The 20229-nt window shown below is 38.3% G+C and overlaps 2 protein-coding genes across 2 annotated transcripts; both read left to right on the top strand.

Annotated features, from left to right (window-relative positions):
* The first annotated feature begins 60 nt into the window (after positions 1-60).
* On the top strand, positions 61-3042 carry timm10 (translocase of inner mitochondrial membrane 10 homolog (yeast)). The gene is made up of 2 exons (XM_041983627.1): positions 61-291; positions 2009-3042. Exons 1-2 carry the CDS (start codon positions 221-223, stop codon positions 2202-2204), a joined length of 267 nt encoding a protein of 88 aa, XP_041839561.1. The 5' UTR covers positions 61-220; the 3' UTR covers positions 2205-3042.
* A 180-nt stretch (positions 3043-3222) lies between these two features.
* On the top strand, positions 3223-19767 carry unc93b1 (unc-93 homolog B1, TLR signaling regulator). The gene is made up of 13 exons (XM_041983626.1): positions 3223-3391; positions 6088-6201; positions 6283-6424; positions 6526-6679; positions 6933-7094; positions 8479-8608; positions 8767-8860; positions 11911-12035; positions 13605-13787; positions 13934-14207; positions 14293-14414; positions 15587-15709; positions 18249-19767. Exons 1-13 carry the CDS (start codon positions 3389-3391, stop codon positions 18516-18518), a joined length of 1896 nt encoding a protein of 631 aa, XP_041839560.1. The 5' UTR covers positions 3223-3388; the 3' UTR covers positions 18519-19767.
* Positions 19768-20229: the final 462 nt, after the last annotated feature.

The following is a 20229-nucleotide window of genomic DNA, read 5'->3' as shown; positions in this document are numbered from 1 at the left end:
AGATGGACCAGTAGAGGGCGCACTATTTGCGAGAGTCTTAAATATTTGAATCGAACTTTATTGAAAACGGAAGTGTGTGAGGAAACGCTACACGTGTTTTCTTACAGATTTTGAAGGTTACAGGAGAAGCAGCGGTTTGGCTCCTTGCTGGCAGGTTGTAGTAGAGGGTCACTGGGACGGTGTGGTTGAACCAGGGTGTGAGCAGCACGGACACGCGGACATGGATCCCATGAAGGCGCAGCAGCTGGCGGCGGAGCTGGAGGTGGAGATGATGGCTGACATGTACAACCGGTAAAGCCTCAACAAGCTAATCACCAAGCTAGCCGTGGTTTTTATGCGATATCAAACCTTTTTTTAAAAAACTAGGTCGGCCTTCGTTTATCTTAAGCATGCAGTGACCATTGATCATGAAAAAATACATTTTAGTTTCAATCACTGTTCGTTTGATGCTAGCAACTCATGTTGGTGTGTTCAGTTTATTTAAATCCTGTTCGCTTTTTCTTTTTAGGCTTATATTGGAGACAGTTTTAACGTGTTAATGGATCCTGTGACGCAGCGATCTTATTTCCTAGTTTAAACTATATAAATGTATTTTAAATTAAGTTATTCGGTGTGTTCAGACCATACAGGGGCTTCAACTGGTCATCTGGTATACTTTTGTTTTGAAAATGGTAGTTGCGCTAAAAAGAACGCTCATCCTCTTAGTTCTAAGGTTTTATATGACAGAGCAACTTTTATCAGGTTTTAAAATTAGATAAATCATCAGATAAGGGAAAGACTTAAATACGTGTCCTTTTATTGGAGAAATTCACTTTACATAAAACATCTAGTTTAAAAATGATAAACTGTCAATTCAAAACGTACACCTGTTGTGGAAGTAAATGTATATCCTGAGTCAAAAATACAAAATTGATTATTGCATTTAAGATTACATATTATTAACTGTGTATGTAATGAAGGTCTGTAGCTGTTCGCAGACGGTCATTACTTTTGGCTGCTCTCTTAATTTCTCACCACAGCATTTGGATCGGGTTGAGTTAATAAAAGCTAGCAAAGCTAAACTATTGCTACACCCTGATTCTTTTCATTTTCAGCCATTCGGTTGTAGATTTGTTGCTGTGTTTGGTATCCTTGTCCTGTTGCACGACCTAATTTTCAGCCAAGCTTGATCTGTCAGACAGATGGCCTCGAACGTGACTGTTGGATACTCAGTGGCTCAAATCATCAAGCCTTCATCGCAGTGCTCAGTAGTAGTCATGATTGTTTTTCTTCACACTTGTTGCTGTACATTATGACAAAACCTTTCTAATTAATTCTCATCTGTTGAAATGACATTGTTCCTGAGGTCCACTGGTTTATTCAGGTGCAACTTTGCAAATCTAAGCTGTGCTGCTATGTTTTTTGGCAATCAGAGCAACATTTGCATACTTTTTGCATGTTTATGGATAATTCCATAACCCTTTTTTAATGTATACATCACAGTGACTTCAGTGGTGATAAACCTGAGCGTAGAGTTAATTGATAGCTAAAGGTTGATCATTAAAGTGGTTTATATTTTGCATATATTGATGCTATATCTCCAGACTTCAACCTGTCCATTTCTGGTCTGCATACTTTCTATTTAGAAGCAAATTGTCTGACATGTTCACTGTTGTTGTGATTTGCACCTCAGAGCTGCTAAAGGTGGGCCGGTGTCAGTCCACATCTTCCACCAGGACCAGTGCTCTCTGTTACGGCTTAAAATTTATCCCAGTCTGCACCAAACTCTGATGGGTTCTTCCAGAGAAAATGCTCCAGCTTTCCACTAATGTTGATGATTTTTATCTGCACAGTTTTTTGTTAATCTCACTATTTCCAGCAGATGGCGCTGTAGAGTTTTACTGAGCAACAGCTGTGAATAAGAAGTGATGGAAGTTACCTAACTTTATTTTTTTAAATTAAATTAATTTAGATCTTAACTTTTACAAGATGATGAATTTTACTGACTTCTAGCTTTCTCTTGTTTCAGCATGACCAATGCCTGCCACAGGAAGTGCGTCCCACCACATTACAAGGAGGCAGAGCTGACAAAGGGGGAGTCGGTATGCCTGGACCGCTGTGTGGCCAAATACCTGGACCTTCATGAGAGGCTGGGTCGTAAGCTCACAGACCTCTCCGTCCAGGATGAAGAAATGATGAGGAAGGCAGCAGTTGGGAGCGGATAGAGGCCCGTGATGGCCAAATAAATAGCACTGTGGGCATGTTCTGGGCTGGGATTAGCATCTGGGGGTTCTTTAAGCTGAGAGACTTGTCTTAAGAAGAGGGTGGGTAAATCAAAAGAGTTAATGGTGTTGAGGGTCCATTAGGTTGAACTACCTCCTCTTCTGCATCAGAGGATGATACAGACGCAACTCTGGGAGAAGCACCAGAGCTCTCGATGGATCTTGAAACTGATCACTATAATCCATCAGCCTCTCTGGAGATATTTTGCATTTTATATCCACCATGGCCTGAAGATGTTACAAGCTGAGAACTGACCGCAGACAAGAAAGGCCTAATATCATTTTTAAGATGCACTCTGTGCTTGTTTTCAGCTAGTCCTATAACATTACTGTTGTTGTTGACCCCATGTTAAACCACATTATGTGGTAGTAATAGGTTAAAATATAAAATAAATTAAATTTAGTCTTTGTTTCTGAATAATTTTTTTTATTTTATTTTTCATCTCTTAAAAAGAAAAAAGCAGAAATTAAACAGGCCCTCATAAGGTTTCCCACCACATGATTTTCATTCAGAGATTCATTTTAAATGTGCTGCAGACATTTTAGTGTCGGTCTTTAACGATGATAAAACAGTAGCTCTGATGTGTTGATCATGGGATGGATAATGTGTATTGGTTGAGCCAACATGTCTTTTATTTAAGACACTATGCATAGTTTACTCTCTGACTTTGATTCTGGATGGTGCCATACTGTCTCAGATACAGATTTTGCCCTTTGTTATGCTTGTTTTTTTTTTTTTTTTTTTTTGTGCTGTGTGTCAGTGGACCATGTTTCGTGATGTTTGGTTTTCATATGTTTGGTTTCAGTGACATGTCTCTGGATGTTGAGGCGTTAATTACTTTAATAAAAACAACGTCATCATGATTATTAAAGGCTGAGTTTGTCGTACTTCTGGGCTTGACTTGGCTGTAGCGAACAGGCAGAGCTGCATAAATGTGTGTCTGCGCCTTTAAGGCAGAAATGGGGAAGTAAACGAAGCAAACTTTCGTTTCCCTCGTGAAACCTTTATTTATACCTGCAGCTTGAGTCGGAAAAGGGAACCAACAACTGACACTAGAAAACGCGACAGGGTCGACGTGTGGCGTTCAGGTGGACTAACCTTAATTTTTGAGCCTCGCGTGACGGACATGGTAAGTTATTTATTTTTAACGATTGCTGTAGATGATAAAACATGGGCGAGTTATGTTGGGCTGTTAGATTCAAAGCCTCTTGTTGGCTGTTTTAGAGTAAAGAAAACTAAAACTGTCTGCAGACTAACACAAATATACTAAATCTAGGAGTTGGCATAAAACCAATACTGGATTATCAAAGTACAGCTAGCAGTGCAACATTAGAGGGAGTTCAGATTCCACACAAACCAGGAAAAAGTGAAAATTGTGAATATTATAGTGGAAAAGAGCACCCCCCCCACACACAAACACACACACACACACACATATATATATATATATATATATATATATATAGATAATGTGTGTGTATATATATATATATATATATATATATATATATATATATTATAATAAAAGAAATATAATTCTATCTGTATGTGTTCAGTAAATTAAAATTTAAAGAAAGAAAGGAAATTCATAATTCAACTAGTTTAAAAAAATATGGATGTTCACTTCTGTTTTTTTCCTCTTCACCCTACCTCCTCTTTTTTTTTATTCAGCTAGGTAGGAAAGGAATTTTAAAGCATCACACTTGTTAGACATACAACAAGGCAATAACACAGAGTTTCAAATACATTAAGTGTGGGTGGGGAGATCCAACAGCCTGTCAAATTCTCTAGTTGTGTTGAAGCAGGACAACATCTACAACCTGCAGGACAGTGGTCCTTGAGGACCAGAGTTGAGGGGCCCAGCTCTAGGATGTCATGTCATAAAATCAAAGCAGTTTCTGTCACTACTCTAATGTCCATGAAACAAATGATATGCTTTTGCATGTAGTTTTTGCTGCTGACAGTCATGTCAGTGTGTTTGGTTTAATAAAAGCCCAATTTTCACTAACTTTACTATATCTAAGAAAAGAGTGTTTCTTAACCAGGAAGTAACATAGAAGAGCTTTTCCTATGAAAGGATCTAGTATTTTAAGAACCTCTTACTAACATATTAGATTATACTTCTTGGTGTTTTCAAAAAACCTTCTTGTATTTGGAAAACATTTAGTACTTTTCAAACATCATATCCTAAGAAGTGTGCACGGACCATAACAACTGCCCCACCCTTAACACAACAGCGGAGAAACCAACAAAGCTGTATGAAAGCTAATTGCTGTAAACTGGTGGACTTATACTGGCAGTTTAAACTTTGCAGTGTTTTGATGGAACACATTAGGATGTAAATAAATTTATCGTTATTGTGCTGACTTAAGTTTTCTTGAAGGATTGTTGGTGCTTTGACAATTACCTTTGAAATTTCACAGAATAAAACACTAAGTTCTTTAAAGACCTTCAGCTATGTAGCATCCTAGAGTAGTCCCTGACTGGAAGAAGCACCTTTTGAATTGGTTTCTTCTGACTTATTTTTTTTAAGTTTTACTTAAGCTAGGTTCACTCATTCTACAAGATTAAGCCAGAGTTTCATGTCTTAGACAAACAGCCCACAGGTAAGCCGAACTGGGAGTTGCCTATTGCTGTACTGGTCTACCTGGAATAGTTCTAGAGTTAAGTATGGTAATATATAAGAGAAAGAGTTGTGGAGGAAAACAGCCAGTTCTCTTTACAACCAGGTGAAAAAAACTGATTAAATCCACAGAATGTCACTAGAAAAATATTGTGAAGGTTACGTCAAGAAAGAGATTTTTCTTCATGATGGCTGGATAAAGATCAGACAGACGAGTCATGTTCATTCTCACTAAGAGATGCTCGAGTGTGTGACACTCTTCTGTTAATTATTCATTTAGTCTATACACAACTGCACTTAAAAATTACCAATAACTAAGCTTTAAAGAGCATTTCTTAATTTTCGTGGTATGAATGGGCCTCCATTATAAACTATTTGTTTTTCTAAATAAAAGCTAATTTAAAATGATAATAAAATTAATTTGACTACAAATTAATAAAATAATAATTACATTTCTTAAACTGAAAGAATATAGTGCTCAAGAACCTGCAATAAACCAGTAAAATATTTAAACACATCACTAACACTAGCAACGTCATTATCATCATCATCATCATCATCATCATCATGACATCCGATAGGCTGCCATAATCATGTGACCTGAAGACGTAAGGGTTTGTTTTTGCAGGTATTTTTTTTTAACTAAAGCTCATGGAAGCGAAAACAAATAGCATGTTTTGTATTAACATTCTAGTATCTGGAGATTTAATCAAGTAATAAATCCAGTATTTTGACTCTTGTGCACCCAGCTGCCTCCTTTTCAATTATAAGGTTTTATATCAGGTTATAAAAAAAAGTTTAGTTCTTAGCTGGTGGTGTAATGATCAGTACAACCACAGATAAACATTACACATGAAATATCACATCATGTCATTACTTATAAAAAAAGCCTAAATGAAGGACGACTACTTCTTTATTTTTTTAATTTGTCCATTTATTCTATAATCTTGCATATACTTTGTGTATATGATTTATTTTAAACTTTTTTCTTCCATATTAGACATTACCTGAATTTCAGATATTGATAGTTATATAAATTATCAATGTAATAAAGCCATAAACAGATAATTATAACCATAAATAGAAGAATAGTGGTATGTTCAAGACCTCTGAAAATACACAAACATAATTTAAGTGATTAATATTTGGTGAAATGAACTCCATACTATTAATCTTGTGAACTGATCCTTTGTGGAGACCAGATGGATGCAACTGATGAAGACCTGATTGGTGATGCTGGTCAGCATGCAGCGCCCCCAAATGGTGGTGCTGCTGAACTGCTGAATGTGGGCCAAGAGGAGGACATTCAGGGTCAGGTGAGCTCTGTGATTTTAAGGGTAAAAGACCTAAGTAATTTTTTTTAACATGTGTATGACTTTGCTACCCTTTCTCCTCAGATGGAGGAGTTTTTAGGCCCACAGGCACAGTACAATGAGGAGGAGGAAGAGAGGAAATACTACAGAAGAAAGAAGCTGGGAGTCATCAAGAATGTACTTGCTGCCAGTTTTGGAGCTATGATTGTTTATAGTGTTTATATGGGTGAGTTTAATCGGGTGGAAGACCGAATCAGACAGAAGAAATTAACACTGTTTTGTAATATTTTTGGTCCTATTTTGTGTGTGTGTGTGTGCATGATACAGGCCTACTACAAATGCAACTAATCCTTCATTATGATATGACCTACCGTGAAGTGAAGTACAGCAACCTGGGCCTTGAAAACATCGACAGGAAGATGCTGATGGGCATCAACGTTACTCCAATCGTCGGCCTCTTGTACACTCCCATATTGATTAGGTAGTCAGACACATTTCAGGATGTAAAACTATGGATCTCGAGGGCTGCCATCCTGCAGGTTTTCGTTGTTTTCCTGCTCCAACACGCCCCATTCAAATCAAATGGATCCAACAGCTTGTTAAGTTCTTCACAATGACCCATTAATTTCAGTCAGGTGGCCCTCAAGGACCGGAGTTTGACACCTTTTCATTATGTGAACATAAAAGCAGATCTTTCATTAACACCTCCTGCACATATTGTCTACCTCGTTCAGGTTTCTTGGTACTAAGTGGATGATGTTCCTGGCATCGGGAATCTACGCGCTCTTCGTTTCAACCAATTACTGGGAGCGTTACTACACATTAGTTCCATCAGCCGTAGCCATTGGTGTGGCCATTGTCCCTCTCTGGGCCTCCTTGGGGAATTATATCACAAGGTGAGAAACAGGATATGAAAGAGAGGGTGGGGGATTTAGAAGCACACATGGTATAATGAAAACCAAACAAAGTACGTGAATCACCAGTGGATGACTGTTTTCTCAGGCTGTTGTAGCCACCTTCTGCTGTGATTACAGCTTTCCTCATTCTAAGGTTTTTACACAACTTCACTGGGAACACAAGTGCAGCGTATCACAGTTTGCACAAGTCTTTATATGTTGTATGCAACTCGCATATTACGGACGAAACTGTCCGTCTGTCTGCGTGTCCCTCGTCTGCCTCAAACATAAATGGGCCTTAAGGGTGAGTGTGAGTGGTTGTCCTGTTTAAAAACCAATGAGGAGGGAAAAACAAACCAAATGGGATAGCATGTTGTTGCAGAATGCTGGTTCTCCTCATCATCATACTTCTCCCTCCATGCTTCATGATGGACACATTCAGCTACCTTACTTTGCCATAGATGGTGGTTGGAACCAGAATTCAAATTTGGACCCAACACAACAAAGCAGTTATTTGATGGTCTAATTTTTCTTCATACCAGCCTCCCTCTGTAGAGGTTTCTTTGCAGCATTTTGACCCTGAAGACCTGATTTACAGTCTCCTTACAGTTACTGTTGAAATGTGTCTGCTAACTGAGCTCTGTGAACATTTGTGTAGAGGTGTATGGGAGTATTTTCCTATCTTTAATCAAGAGCGTAATTGTTTGCTTTGAGAGCAAGATTTCTGGTTTTCACACTCAAATATCATCTTGCTCTCTCTCAAAACTCTGATCTCACACTCAGAAAGTCCCCTCTTGCTTTCAAATATATTGATCCTCCTTTCAAAACTTTCAAGAAGGTGAGGACTATTTTCTGATTTATCTTGTATTCTATTGGCTGGAGGAGGTTTGACAGACAGCTCTTTCTGCAACCCAAGAGAGAGAAAAAAATATCCAAGAGCAGAAGTTTTGAGAGAGCAGAGAATGTGTCTGTGTGAGAGAAAGAGACCAAGTGTGAGTGCAGAGTTTTGAAAGGAAAAACAATATATTTGAAAGCAAGAGGGGACTTTTTGAGTGTGAGAGCAGAGTTTTAAAAGAGAGCAAGATGATATTTGAGCATGAAAAACAGAAATCCTGCTCTCAAAGCAAACAATTATGCTCTTGATTAGAAATAGAAAAATACCCCCATAGAGGTGCTTTTAACTGATGTTAGATGAGCCTGGTAACTAGTGATCTTATCTTCAGTCTGTTCCATCTAAGGATGGTCCTTGTGAGTTATTATAGCTGCACTATTTGGAGATTTTTTTAGGTAGTCTCATAGATACAACCTCTGTCTGGGTCTTGAATAAATACACACTTGTTTTTCTCCCTTCTTCCATGTTCTCACATTAACACCACACATGCAGGATGGCACAGCAGTACTATGAGTTCGTCAACTACACAGAGGAGCATGTGCAGGAGCAGAAAAAGCTTCCAAAGGGGGCGTGCCACAATTACATCATTGTCTTTCAGTCGGTCTTCAACTTCATCTTCAATGTGAGTGTCAAGTAATTTTTTTCTCTGTAACAGCTTCATTCATTTAATCTTGTTTGCTAAACTGATGGATGAAATGTGTTTAACTTATGTGAAATACACTTATGCAACTTGGGAAGCAAATGTGCATGAGTTTCTTTGTTGTTTTTCTCCTCCATCAGCTGAGTTTTGTCTTTGCTGAGCTGCCCATGCGACTCGTCCTCAACAAGCACCTGCATGACAGCACACACATTCTGGCCAATGTGAAAATATGTGGTAAAACACCTCATTTCCAGCTCTATGTGAGATTCAGTCCATAGGAAAAAAGAAACCACAAAAGAAGTAGTTCAGCATTTTTGGGAAGTAAATACACTTCCTTTCTGTGAGTAAGTAAACACGAAGCTATACGCAGCAGCCTGATTTCCCTGTTTCAGACCATATAATGAGTTGGCTCATTATCTTTCTCAGGACATTAATTTAGACTAATCTTTTTTGTCAAATAACATATTTAACTGTTTTTTCCCCATAAACACATTCCCCTCCTATTCCCCTATTCCCTGAACAGGTATGACAGAGCCCACCAGCCTTTATTTTGGGTATTGTTAGCCAAGTCATTCATAACTGAACTTGAATCTTAGTATTAAAGCTTAATAGCAACAAATAACTAACTGCTGTCGTGGTTGATGTCTGTTTGCTTCTTTTGGCTGCTTTGACCTTGTCTTTTGGGTTTCCATTTTTAAATATTCTGCTTTATTGTATGTTTCTTGTTCTTTTATCCTATTCATTATCTTGTTCTTTGATTTTCCTCCCTTTATTTGTGTTTTTCTGATACCTGCTGTTGCCCCTAGATGTCCTCAGTTGCCTTCATAAACTTTTACCCACCTACATCCATTTACCCATCCTAGAATAGATACTCCTTGGTTTTCATTGCTTTCTACCACATCGTCATCAGTGTCACTGTCTTCTTGTAAGTCTCCATCAATAGCTTGTGGTTACACTTTTTCATTCCCTGCTTGAGCCTTAATCTTTGTGTCAGCACCAGTGAATAACCTCCAGCATCTGTTAACAAGACTCAGACAAAAAGAGGGATAAGATTAGAGTCTATCAGAGTATATTGCAGGGTTGTGTGTGCTCCTGTGTTACCCTGTGATAAAATGGCAACCTGCCTGAGATGAAGCTAATTTCTCACCCTCTGACTAAAATAGATCCCCTGTTACCCTGAAGAGGATAAAGCAAGTATAGAACATAGAATAATTGTTATAGAATAGATCTGTGAGCTATTTGTTCAGTACAGAGTTGGGTTTCACTTTCAGTTTTTGTCTCAACTTGTTAAAGTGGCTTCAGCTGCTATACTGCAACAGACAATACATTTCTAATGTTTTATTTTACTCGAAGATGAACTTTTTATATCTTCTCACCTCTTTGTTGAAGCTATTTCTTTATTATTCTTGAGTCTTGTTGGTCAATCTAAATATTCCATGGCCTCAGACCTAGACTTTTATTGTGTGTATTCAGAAACTGAGTGATTTACAGATTGGTGATTTACCAGTTTGGCTATTTGTTTCCCTGTTCATTATTGGCTAGATGACCTGGATGCACCTCTGACTATTGAACACCTTTCACAAATCCCTCAGCTTCTTATCCATTTAACTGTGCTGCAGACCACCATTTGCTAGTCGTGTTAGCTTTTGAGCAGGTTGCTTTTGATGGTTTTGGCTAAAGGGAATTGTGTTACCACCAGAGGCCTGTACTATGAATCTGGATTTTCTCCTATTGAGGTAACTTAACCCTGGTTTTTCTGTGCTTCGACACTGGTTAACTTCTTACCTGGTTAAATCACCATGGTAACTTAAGCCGAACAGCTAACCTGCTCCGGAGCAGGTTATGTTCTGGATAAAAGAGCCTAGTATAAAAGCACCTCCTCCTGACAAATCAGTTCTCTTGGAAAATGGCTCCTGTCGATATTTATGCGTGGATCGTGACAGGTGCGCTTAGGAGAGAAAGCGTCTGGACTGCGCTACGTTTATCAACTGATGGACTGCAAGCAGTATCAAATAAATTCTGTTGATTTTGTCCATACAACAGAGACAGTGTGAGGAAATAAATCCTTGCCACTGACTGCTTTTGAGTATGTTTTTGTATTTGTTCTTGACTTGCTCCGAAGTCTGTTTAGCTCCACCAGGTTTGCATCTGAAATAAGGAGGTTAATAATAATGGACCCACATGGCAGAACTGCACAACCATGAATTTATGAAATGCACAACTACTCGTGCCTTCACTGTGATGAATTAATATTCCAACACAAAACATGCTCACACAGGCGTGCATAGCCTCATAAGAAGTGATTGGAAAATATAAAGGAAAGGAAGGACACTGAGAAAGCTCTGCCCAAAATGTATATGCCGTAATAAAGTGAAATAGAGATCAGCGTTCTGTCCATTTATATTGTCCGATGAATTAATATTGTATAATCTCATGAATTTACGCAGAGTCGGCAATTTCCTGCAAGCATTTCTTCCTGGCTGTTGCTGCGGCAACAGTGTTTCTTTTGGGTTCAATTATTTGTTTGAATTCTTTGTATTTTTGAAGATCAATTGTGTGCTCTTCCATGGCAATGTAGGCTGCTCTGCAGGAGTTCTCCATGTTTGCGATTGGCCAGATGCTGCAAACACCACCCCCTTTTTTTTTTATCTGAGCGCACATTGATCAAGACGGAAAGCCCTGGATTCAGTTACAGAGCTGATAACCAGCTTCGTAGTACCGCTTGCCAGGATTGCAAATGTCCGGGCAAGTCAACCCAGTTAACAGAGAGATTTCCTGGGTATGTTAATCCAGCTTCGTAGTACAGCCTCTGGTTTTGAGCTAAATGAGTTGCAGATTCTTGTATATATAAATGCTTGGGGCAGCTTTTCCACCTTTTTTGTTAACCAGGTCGGCAAAGTTTCTTCTTGCAAATGACACAGGTTGGAATTCATCTCAGTCAGCTTTATGAAAAGGAAGAAAACCTTTGCTTGTGTGTTTCTGTGACTTGAAGTGCCACATGCAAAAACTTCCCTGGCATACGCCACAGCATGACTGCAGTCAAGCTCTTTTCAGTACAAAACCATGAACACACACCTCCATTTATGCTGCTGCTTCATTAGTGTCAGCTTTCTGGTGCACATTTCAGCCACTTTTCAGCCATACTTAATAAAGTAGATGTGCGATTTTATGTTAATCCAACATGCAGATGCTTCAGGTCTGAGTTAAAGAGGAGTGTGTTGCAGTGAAATGTGCTGCTTACTTCCCATCTGGTTATTTTAATAACTGAACATTACACTTCTCAGGTGCGGAAATCACTGGAGTGATTCCTGGCTTTAACACCACTGTGCTAGTCAACCTGCCCCGCTCCATGCTGCTCATCCAGGTGGAAAGCATCCTCATGGGCTTCGCCTTCCTCGCCATGATTATTGTAAGATGATCCCAGCGCATACTCATGAATCTCTGATTCTGGTGGTCAGCATGTTTAGGTGTTTTTTTTTTTTTTTTATTAATAATTATTTAGCCATCAGACTAGATATTTGTGTGAGACACCTTTGGGTCATTTAACTTGTTTAGAGATCTTCCAAAGCAATAAGAAGACTATTCAGTTCCACCTTAATGGAATTTGTAAAGACATTCATTATGTGCTTGAATGCTGTGTAATGCACTAAGTCATCAGTGTTGCCATGAACCTGACATTAACTGTGCATTCACGAGTTAATCTCCTCTCCCTCTTCTAGCATTGTAGCCACTTTTCTAAAATTCTTTTGTCTAGAGGAAAGTAAATCCTCTAATGTGCAACTCTCACACAGAAAATATCACATTTCACAAGGCTGAACCATCTGGTTGTTTTGTTCAGTGATTGTAAAGACCTATACAGAGTGCAGTGTAGAACCGTTTGCAGTATTTGTAGTGTTAAAGGGAAGCTTTTTTCATGTTTACCTCTGGTTTCATGGAAAAAAAATCTCCTCTATTCACTTTATACTTGGATTGTGGTTTGATTTGTCCTGTGCAAAAATGTTGGATCAGTGCAGCTAGAACTGGTAACATAATGCTGGCAGAGAACACTAGCTGTATATTTAAGTTTTTATTAAGCCTATTAGATATTATTATTACTTTAAAATGCAGAAAAGAAACTGTCAGGGTTAATAACTATCCAACAGCTAACACCCCCCCGCTCTATTCAATTGTTAGATGTTTCTGAAAAATAGTCACAGATATGACACAACCTTTTATTTAGCTGTTAAAACAGCAAGGACATAGCAAAGAGTGTTAGAAATTTAAGGAAGATCTCTGAGATTTAAAATTATGGTTAATGAATGATCATTTTTTTTCACTCCATGAATTAAAGCTGTCATAAAAGATAAAAGAAGCTCAAACTAAGGAGATCTTTTTTGTTTTGGTTCATAATTCCATAATTTAATATATTATTGTTATATTTTGGGATATACTTGACTAAGCCAGATTATTTAACTATCTAATAAAGATAACTTTGTTTTTTCTCTGAAATAAATCAGTTGAATGAAGACTTTTAGAAGGATGGTGGTTCCACACGTGTGTCCAGCACATGTTTTCTGTTTAGTGCTGGCTAGGAGCACACAAAGAGCACAGAAGATGCTGCTTCTGCTGGAAACAAGGTTGTTCAGAGTGTTGAGATTAAATCAGGATTCTGAAACTGTAGACTTCAATGAAGCAGCTCATGCTAAAAGCCAGCCACGTTCTGTTTGAAACATCTTCTCAGATATTCGATGATGATTGAGAAAAGTTTAATTTGCATTCATTCTGTTAACTGCATAGTCTTTTCAGGGTGACACTCACCTCCAAAAACTAATTCTTACAGCTATTTTGAACTTTTTAATATTTAATGTTCAGTTTCCAAGTGTTGGGTTTTGTTATTTTTGTTGAACACTACCTTGTTGCTTTAGTTGCAGACGTGCATCTGCAAAGCTAAATATTACAGTTTAGAAAAGAGTTGATTTCTGTTTTTTGCTGCCCACAGTTCCTTGTGCTGTGTGGCCCCGCGTACCGCCCAACAGAAGAGATTGACCTTCGCAGCATCGGCTGGGGAAACATCTTCCAGCTGCCTTTCAAACACCTGAGGGACTACCGTCTGCGGCTGCTCTGCCCCTTCTTCATCTACAGCGGATTGGAAGTCCTGTTTGTCGTTTCTGGATTCTCCCTGGTACCGCACAGCACACCTGCTTTTTAGTTAGATCAAATCCGAGATCAAAATGTGTAAAAGACGTGTTTGGCCAATTTGAAATGAATAAGATGAAAGGACATGAAGCATAAATATGAATCTTTGACTTATTTTCCCATCCTCTGTAGTCCTATGGCGTCTGCATCCTGGGCCTGGATAAACTGTGGCTTCTGATAGTCGTCTACGGCCTCTCCTCCTCTGTATTTTCCTTCCTCTGTCTTGGCCTCTTACGCTTCCCTCGCTGGCTGTGTCTGGTCGGGGGTGCTGTAGTGCATTTAGTGCTGCTGGTGGCTCTCATGGTGTTCTCTGTAGAACCTAATCAGCCAAAGTACCTGGGCCCTCTCCTGGTTATTTCTGTGCTGTGGGGTCTCGGCACCGCCCTCAACAAGACAGGAGTCAGCAGTAAGTGTCATCTATGGTCAGTCTGTATGTCTTACACCTTTTTTTACACATAATAATAATCTGAACTCATCCGTGTGTATGCCAGCCATTGTTGGTATGCTGTACGCTGAAGAAAAAGAACGGCTTGACTTTGTCTACACCATCTATCACTGGTGGCAGGCCATCGCCATCTTCATAGTCTACCTCTGGTCCAACATGCCGATGAGGGTAAGTGACATCATTTAGTTTAGACACATTGTAGTGTGGGTCTAAAAGTTTTAAAGCATCCATTTTATTTTACTACTTGTGGCTTTGGGCCAGCTGCCGCAAGGACTTCATCCTTCTTATATCGAGTGACTGCTAAACTAATGGCCCTTTCCCACTAGTACCCATTTAGCCCTACCTTAATTCAGCTGACACCACACCAGCCCAGTTTCGATTGTTTACATTACAATAAAGGGCAATAGAGGCCACCTTCAGTGTGGGCGGGGTTGTCTTAGCAAGGCTGCTAGTAAAAATTGTGAAGTAATTTGTTTGCGACACACACCGAACAAAAATGGAGGAAGTCTAGCTCATGGTTTATGTGCTGCTTGGTTTAATGCCATTGTTAATATCCACAGTCGCAGCTTCGGGGTTTTAAAGATGGCGGGGTCAGGAGTCGCTCTCATGACTCATCCCATGACGCTAAATTCTAGCCTAGTGGCCTGCTGTCTCGACATGTCATGATTTTTGGCTCTACTCCACACCTTCAGAAGAAGGAGTAGATGCTAAAAATGTATCTACTCGCTCCGGGAAACTCCGGATGGGAACCCCTACAAATCGGGATTGGTGGTGTCAGGCTGGGCTAAGTGGGTACAAGTGGGAAAGGGCCATAACTGAGCTAAACAACACCAGAGTTCAGTTTTTAAAATATACTGTAAGGAAAACGAGAAATAAGTGCAATGATTCATGTAAACGTGTGCACAGATAAATGGATTTACTGTATAGACTGAAAAAAGCCTGAGTTTAAATGATTCTAATCAGATTTAAAGTCAATATTATCAGTGTGAGAAATCTTTCTTGCTATTTCTTTAAGAAGTCTTCAGGAATAGTTTTGTAGGCTTTTTGAAGATTTTTTTTTTATTTTTTGTTTGTACCTTTTATTCTGTTGTTTGTTAAGATGTTCCCACTCTGCTTCAGTACCTTTGCCACAGATTTTCAGCTTTTTCTCCGTGTTTCCCTTCAAAGAAAACTTTAAAAGAGCTTCAGAAAGCCTGGAGAACATTTGCTTAAGACCAATAGAAAAATTTAAAGTCTGAACATATTTACAGAAATGAGGGGTGATTTAAGACGTTGGAACAGAACTATATGTTTTGAGATTTGCTTTAGTCTCTCTGCCTTTTTTTCTTTATCGCCTGTAGGCCAAACTCTCCATCCTAATAGCCACATTACTGCTGGCCTGCTACTGTTATTCAGTGATGGAGCGTCGGGTGGCCAAGAAAGTGCAGCACAGACTCCCTCGTATCCCTCGCCCACGACACAAGGTAACTTATTTTAAAAATCCAGTTATGAAGAGGCCATTTAAAATACTTAATTTCATTATTTTGAATGCAATGGAGGAGCATTTTATCTGATCTCTATTAGTCCAGTCATGTTATGAAGTTAGAAAACTGTTATACCATCACAGAAGAATTACTTTTCCTTCACTCAGATTTTTAAGTAAACTGAACAGAGCAATATGTGTGCAGGTTTTTTGTTATAAATAGGTTCATAATATAAAGTGCAGTGTATAAAATGACAAAACAATAAAATAAAGACTTTCTCTTCTTTTGTCATGACACCAATGTGATGTGTGGGCAGTTGCAATTGAATAGAAATTTTAATAACTTAGTTTTTTAAATGAAATATGAGAAAACAAAATTAGACAAGTTTGCAAGCACATCTGACGGGTTTGTCAATACTAGTACCTTGGTGATTGATTTTATGACTCACCCACAGTAGATAAATAAGTATGCAAGATGTCCAGATACACAAAGGATAAGTTCAGCACGCCACATTTATACCAAGGCCTCTTGACAAAGACAAAATGAGTTTTATTCATTCAGAAACCCATTTAGAAAGCTTTTACCTTCAGTTACAAAAGCTGCTCACCTTAAAAACATTTATCATAATTTTAAATAGGTAGATGTGTTTTGGGGTCATTTGTGATAAAAAGGAGGGCACAAAAATTTTAAATGGACACCCATGAGAGGGAAATGGGGCCGCTTCAAGAAAGGAACTGTTGAATTAAACTGGTTAAGGGATACATATTTCTTTTTACAAGGATGGGGAAAAAAAGAGGGGGAAAAAAAAAAAAAGAGATTTCTATTTATATATTTGGCATCTAAACCGTAGCTGATTGGAACATTTTTGCCCCAAGGCTGGTTTCTGAAATAACTGCAGATGGAAAAAACGTAATAATAAATAAAAATTAGCTAAATAATTATAATTTTGTGAAAAAAGCCATTGCTTTAGAATTGAATTGAGATTAAAAGAATAATTATAAACAAACAAACAGAACTATCCCAGACAAATTAGATTACTTTTCTGATTTTGGTATTGGGATGCACCAGAAAGCAGACAAGTATTTTGCTGTCGGCCACAATACCTGTCAACAGGCACAGACGTCTGATTGAGAGTTACAGAAAACACTTGATTGCAGTGATTGCCTCAAAGAATTGTTCAACAAAATATTAGTTTATAAGGGACATAAACTATATCGGTTTATCATGTTTACTTGTTTTTTTTTAAATATTTCTATTGAATCAGTTTGCTCTCACTGCCATGTGGTAGCAATATGTATGTTAATATGTATGTTTGCATACCCCAGTGCAGACAGGTTGCAGAGGTATGTTAAGACATTTGGGAGGTTTGCATTCTCACTGCTGTGAGGATTTATTCTCCTTCGATTCTCAAATATCTGAGAGAGGAGGTGCTGTGTTTCACCAGGGAATAATGTAAATAATGTATCTGGTGGAATGATTGTCATAGTCTTTTGATGCATATTTTTTACTGTGTGGAACCAACAAAATTATTCAAATTTATGTGTTAAATGGGATCGTTGACTCTGACCAGATATAATTATTGTAAGAATTAACCAAATCCCATTTGGAAAGCTTGTGAAATTTTCTGAAAAGCATCAAAACTTAAATCTGTACTCTTTTAATTTCCTTGTACCTATATCTAAAAGACACAAGGACACAGAAAATTATTTAACTCTGCTGTTTAGGTAATACATTTTATGGGGTTCACAACACAGTTCTGGAAGATTCTATAATAAACAGATTAATTAGTGGCACATGAATATCTCAGGATTGGGAATAGGCGGCAAGGCAAGTGTATTTGTAAAGCACATTTCATGTACAAGACAATTCAAAGTGCTTTACATAAAACATTACAGCATTACAGCAGAGGGCAGAAGATGCATTAATAAGTACATTAGGACAAACTTTAAAAAAGATAAATAAAATAAACTAAATAAAGACAAAAAGCTAAAATAAAATAAGATGAAATGCAAGAAATAAAAGTTAGTGTGAGGAATTAAAAGGACCATCAACCAAAAGCTTAGTCCTTCCATGTGTCCCATTTTGTGCCAAACTGCATCAGAAAATCATCAGTTAATTATAAAAGGAAAAAAAATCTATAGTGAATTGCAAAGAACCAAAGTCTTTCAACATCTACAGTACTAAATAATAAAAAAAAGGTTCTGGGAGTTCAGGGAAATGTCATTGCATGAAGACCAGAAACAAAGATGAATTCAAACTGTTGGGAGGTCGTTTCCTTATGGCGGGTTCACATAAGATCTGTGATGTCTTCAAAGTTCAAATTCTGTGATTACATTATTCCTCACTCTCTTACTTATTGTAATAAAGAACAACAACGTGGTGAAAGATGATATTTCATCTCCTGCAAACAGTGATTTATCCTCAACTCCCATGGCTGAGCTCGAGTGAAGTCTTGTCACAATCACAACTGTATTGTAAAACATGTAAGTGATGACTAAAAGGCTACAGCAGATATAACTAATATTTGTTTGGCTCTTAGGTCAAAGGTTACCGCTACCTGGAAGAGGACAACTCAGATGAGTCGGATTCAGAGGAGGATGACGAAGAGGATGAAAGGAGAATGGAGGACGACGAGCATGTTCTGGAGGGGATGGGGGCAGAGGACAGGGGAGAATGGGGTCAAGATGCCGGGGCCAGGGGAGGTGACTCACCCAGAATCTGGAGGAGAGGAGGCAAAGGCCAGCAGCGCAGATGGGAGGAAGCCGATGTGGAGGAGCGGGGGAGGAGGGAGGAGCATGAAGGAGAGTGAGAGAGGAGGACATGGAGGGAAAAATAAGGGGGGCTCATGACTTCATCTTAAATACTGAACTAAATGAAAAAAGCATAGCCTGAAGTTTAAATAGAGGCTAAAAATAACAGTTAAATTATAATTCCTCACCCAAACGCAAGAGTTCAGCAACAGCAAACACGTTGTTATGAGGAAGGGTGGGTCAAACTACGATGACATGAGTAGGTCAAGTAAAGTTTTAAAAAATGCTTTATATCTCCATATTTTCGGATTAATGAAGGCAAAAAAACAAAAAGAATCCCAAGCAAATATTTGGTCAGGATGGTCAGGTTTAGTGATAACTTTTGACACATATCACAGCTTCTAAATGGTTTTAAAACCAGTGTTTGGTTCGTCACTGGTTTTTATTTTAACAGATTATTTTTAAAAAGCTCCAGCTTGTGCTTCTTGAGGTTGTCAGCTGTGGATTGAGGCTTCTATTTAAGATTAGTATTACTGATATTATTATTCTACACATGTTCTCTGGTCCTCTGACAAAACAAAAAGCCTAAAGCATGATCAGTCCACCACCGTTCTTTTCAGTCTGAGAGGAATTTTTCTCATGAAATTCTGCACCCTGTGAAACCGTACTGTTATAAAGATGTGTGTGTACAAGTTCTCAGTAACGTGTGTTGAGGATGGAGGACAGTGTTTTTTATTTTTCTTTAATCACCAGAGTGTATTGAATTTTCCTGAGGGTCTTTTGTGGTAAAAATTGGGGATTGTGATTTAACCCAGTTCTCAGCTTACGAGAGACTTATGTTGAGTGTTCATGATCTCTACAGTACATTTTCTTTTTATCACATTTCTATCGGACCTGAAACACCTGAAAATCGTTTACATTCTTGTCCTCTTTTGTGAGCATCAGTCTTTGAGATTTGTAAGGGGAGCTGCAGATTTTTGGGACAATGTTTGAGGAAAGCTTTGAAGCTGGGGTCAACAAGCTCAGTCCTTTAATTCTAGCAATGACAGTGGCAATAACATGCTAATTAAAATCTGAAAGCTTTGAGATTCAAACATTTCCAAACAAAGTTTACAAAAAAAGAAAAAAGCTTTGGCCCAGATTTTTGCCATTTTGTTGTTAAAATCTTCTAAAAGTGCAGCACACACTGGATGAAGCAGTGTGATACATTAATCTCTGCTAAGTATGTGGCGTATGTACCAAATCTTTTAATAATTGGTCACTTTAATTGCTTTTCTACATAATTAGGACAAGGCCTGTAACTTAAAAGAAAAAACTTAAAGGGACAGAAAAAATGAGGAAATGTGAAGCGTTTGTCTTTCTATTACTTCAGTCTATTGTGCATCCACATTTCTCAGAGAAATCAGAAGAGAAAGTCACCAGTGTGCGTTGTGATCTCTATTTTTTCTTTGGAGGGCAGAAAATAATTATGGATGGATGTTTACATTTAGTGTGGTCAAATATGCAACAGGTACAGAAGTCAGTCCTGTTAAGCTGATTCACATGAGGTCCACATTTTAATTTAACTGTGACTGAAACCTCAGGGTTATTATAGTTGACAATCTTTAAATGGTCACTAAAGTCTACAGCAATGCAGCAGTTTTGCTTATAAACAGGGTCAAAATATTCTGATTACTCCAGATGAGAATGCCAAATATAATGTTTGATGTGCCATGTAACAAGGCATGTGCATATGAATAATGAAGTTTAGCATGCTGGCTAATCAGGAAA

The sequence above is a fragment of the Melanotaenia boesemani genome, chromosome 4 (genome assembly GCF_017639745.1).
Source record: "Melanotaenia boesemani isolate fMelBoe1 chromosome 4, fMelBoe1.pri, whole genome shotgun sequence".
NCBI lineage: Eukaryota > Metazoa > Chordata > Actinopteri > Atheriniformes > Melanotaeniidae > Melanotaenia > Melanotaenia boesemani.
Note: the sequence above shows the minus strand (reverse complement) of the source record. Positions and strands in the feature narration are given on the sequence as shown.

Excerpts from the sequence above, each read along its gene's own strand:
- unc93b1 (XM_041983626.1), top strand. Across the intron at positions 8,609-8,766 it reads TCTTCAACTTCATCTTCAAT|CTGAGTTTTGTCTTTGCTGA; the intron begins GTGAGTGTCAAG and ends CTCCTCCATCAG. Across the intron at positions 14,415-15,586 it reads GGTCCAACATGCCGATGAGG|GCCAAACTCTCCATCCTAAT; the intron begins GTAAGTGACATC and ends TATCGCCTGTAG.
- timm10 (XM_041983627.1), top strand. The coding sequence starts at position 221 with ATGGATCCCATGAAGGCGCAGCAGCTGGCGGCGGAGCTGGAGGTGGAG. Across the intron at positions 292-2,008 it reads ATGGCTGACATGTACAACCG|CATGACCAATGCCTGCCACA; the intron begins GTAAAGCCTCAA and ends CTCTTGTTTCAG.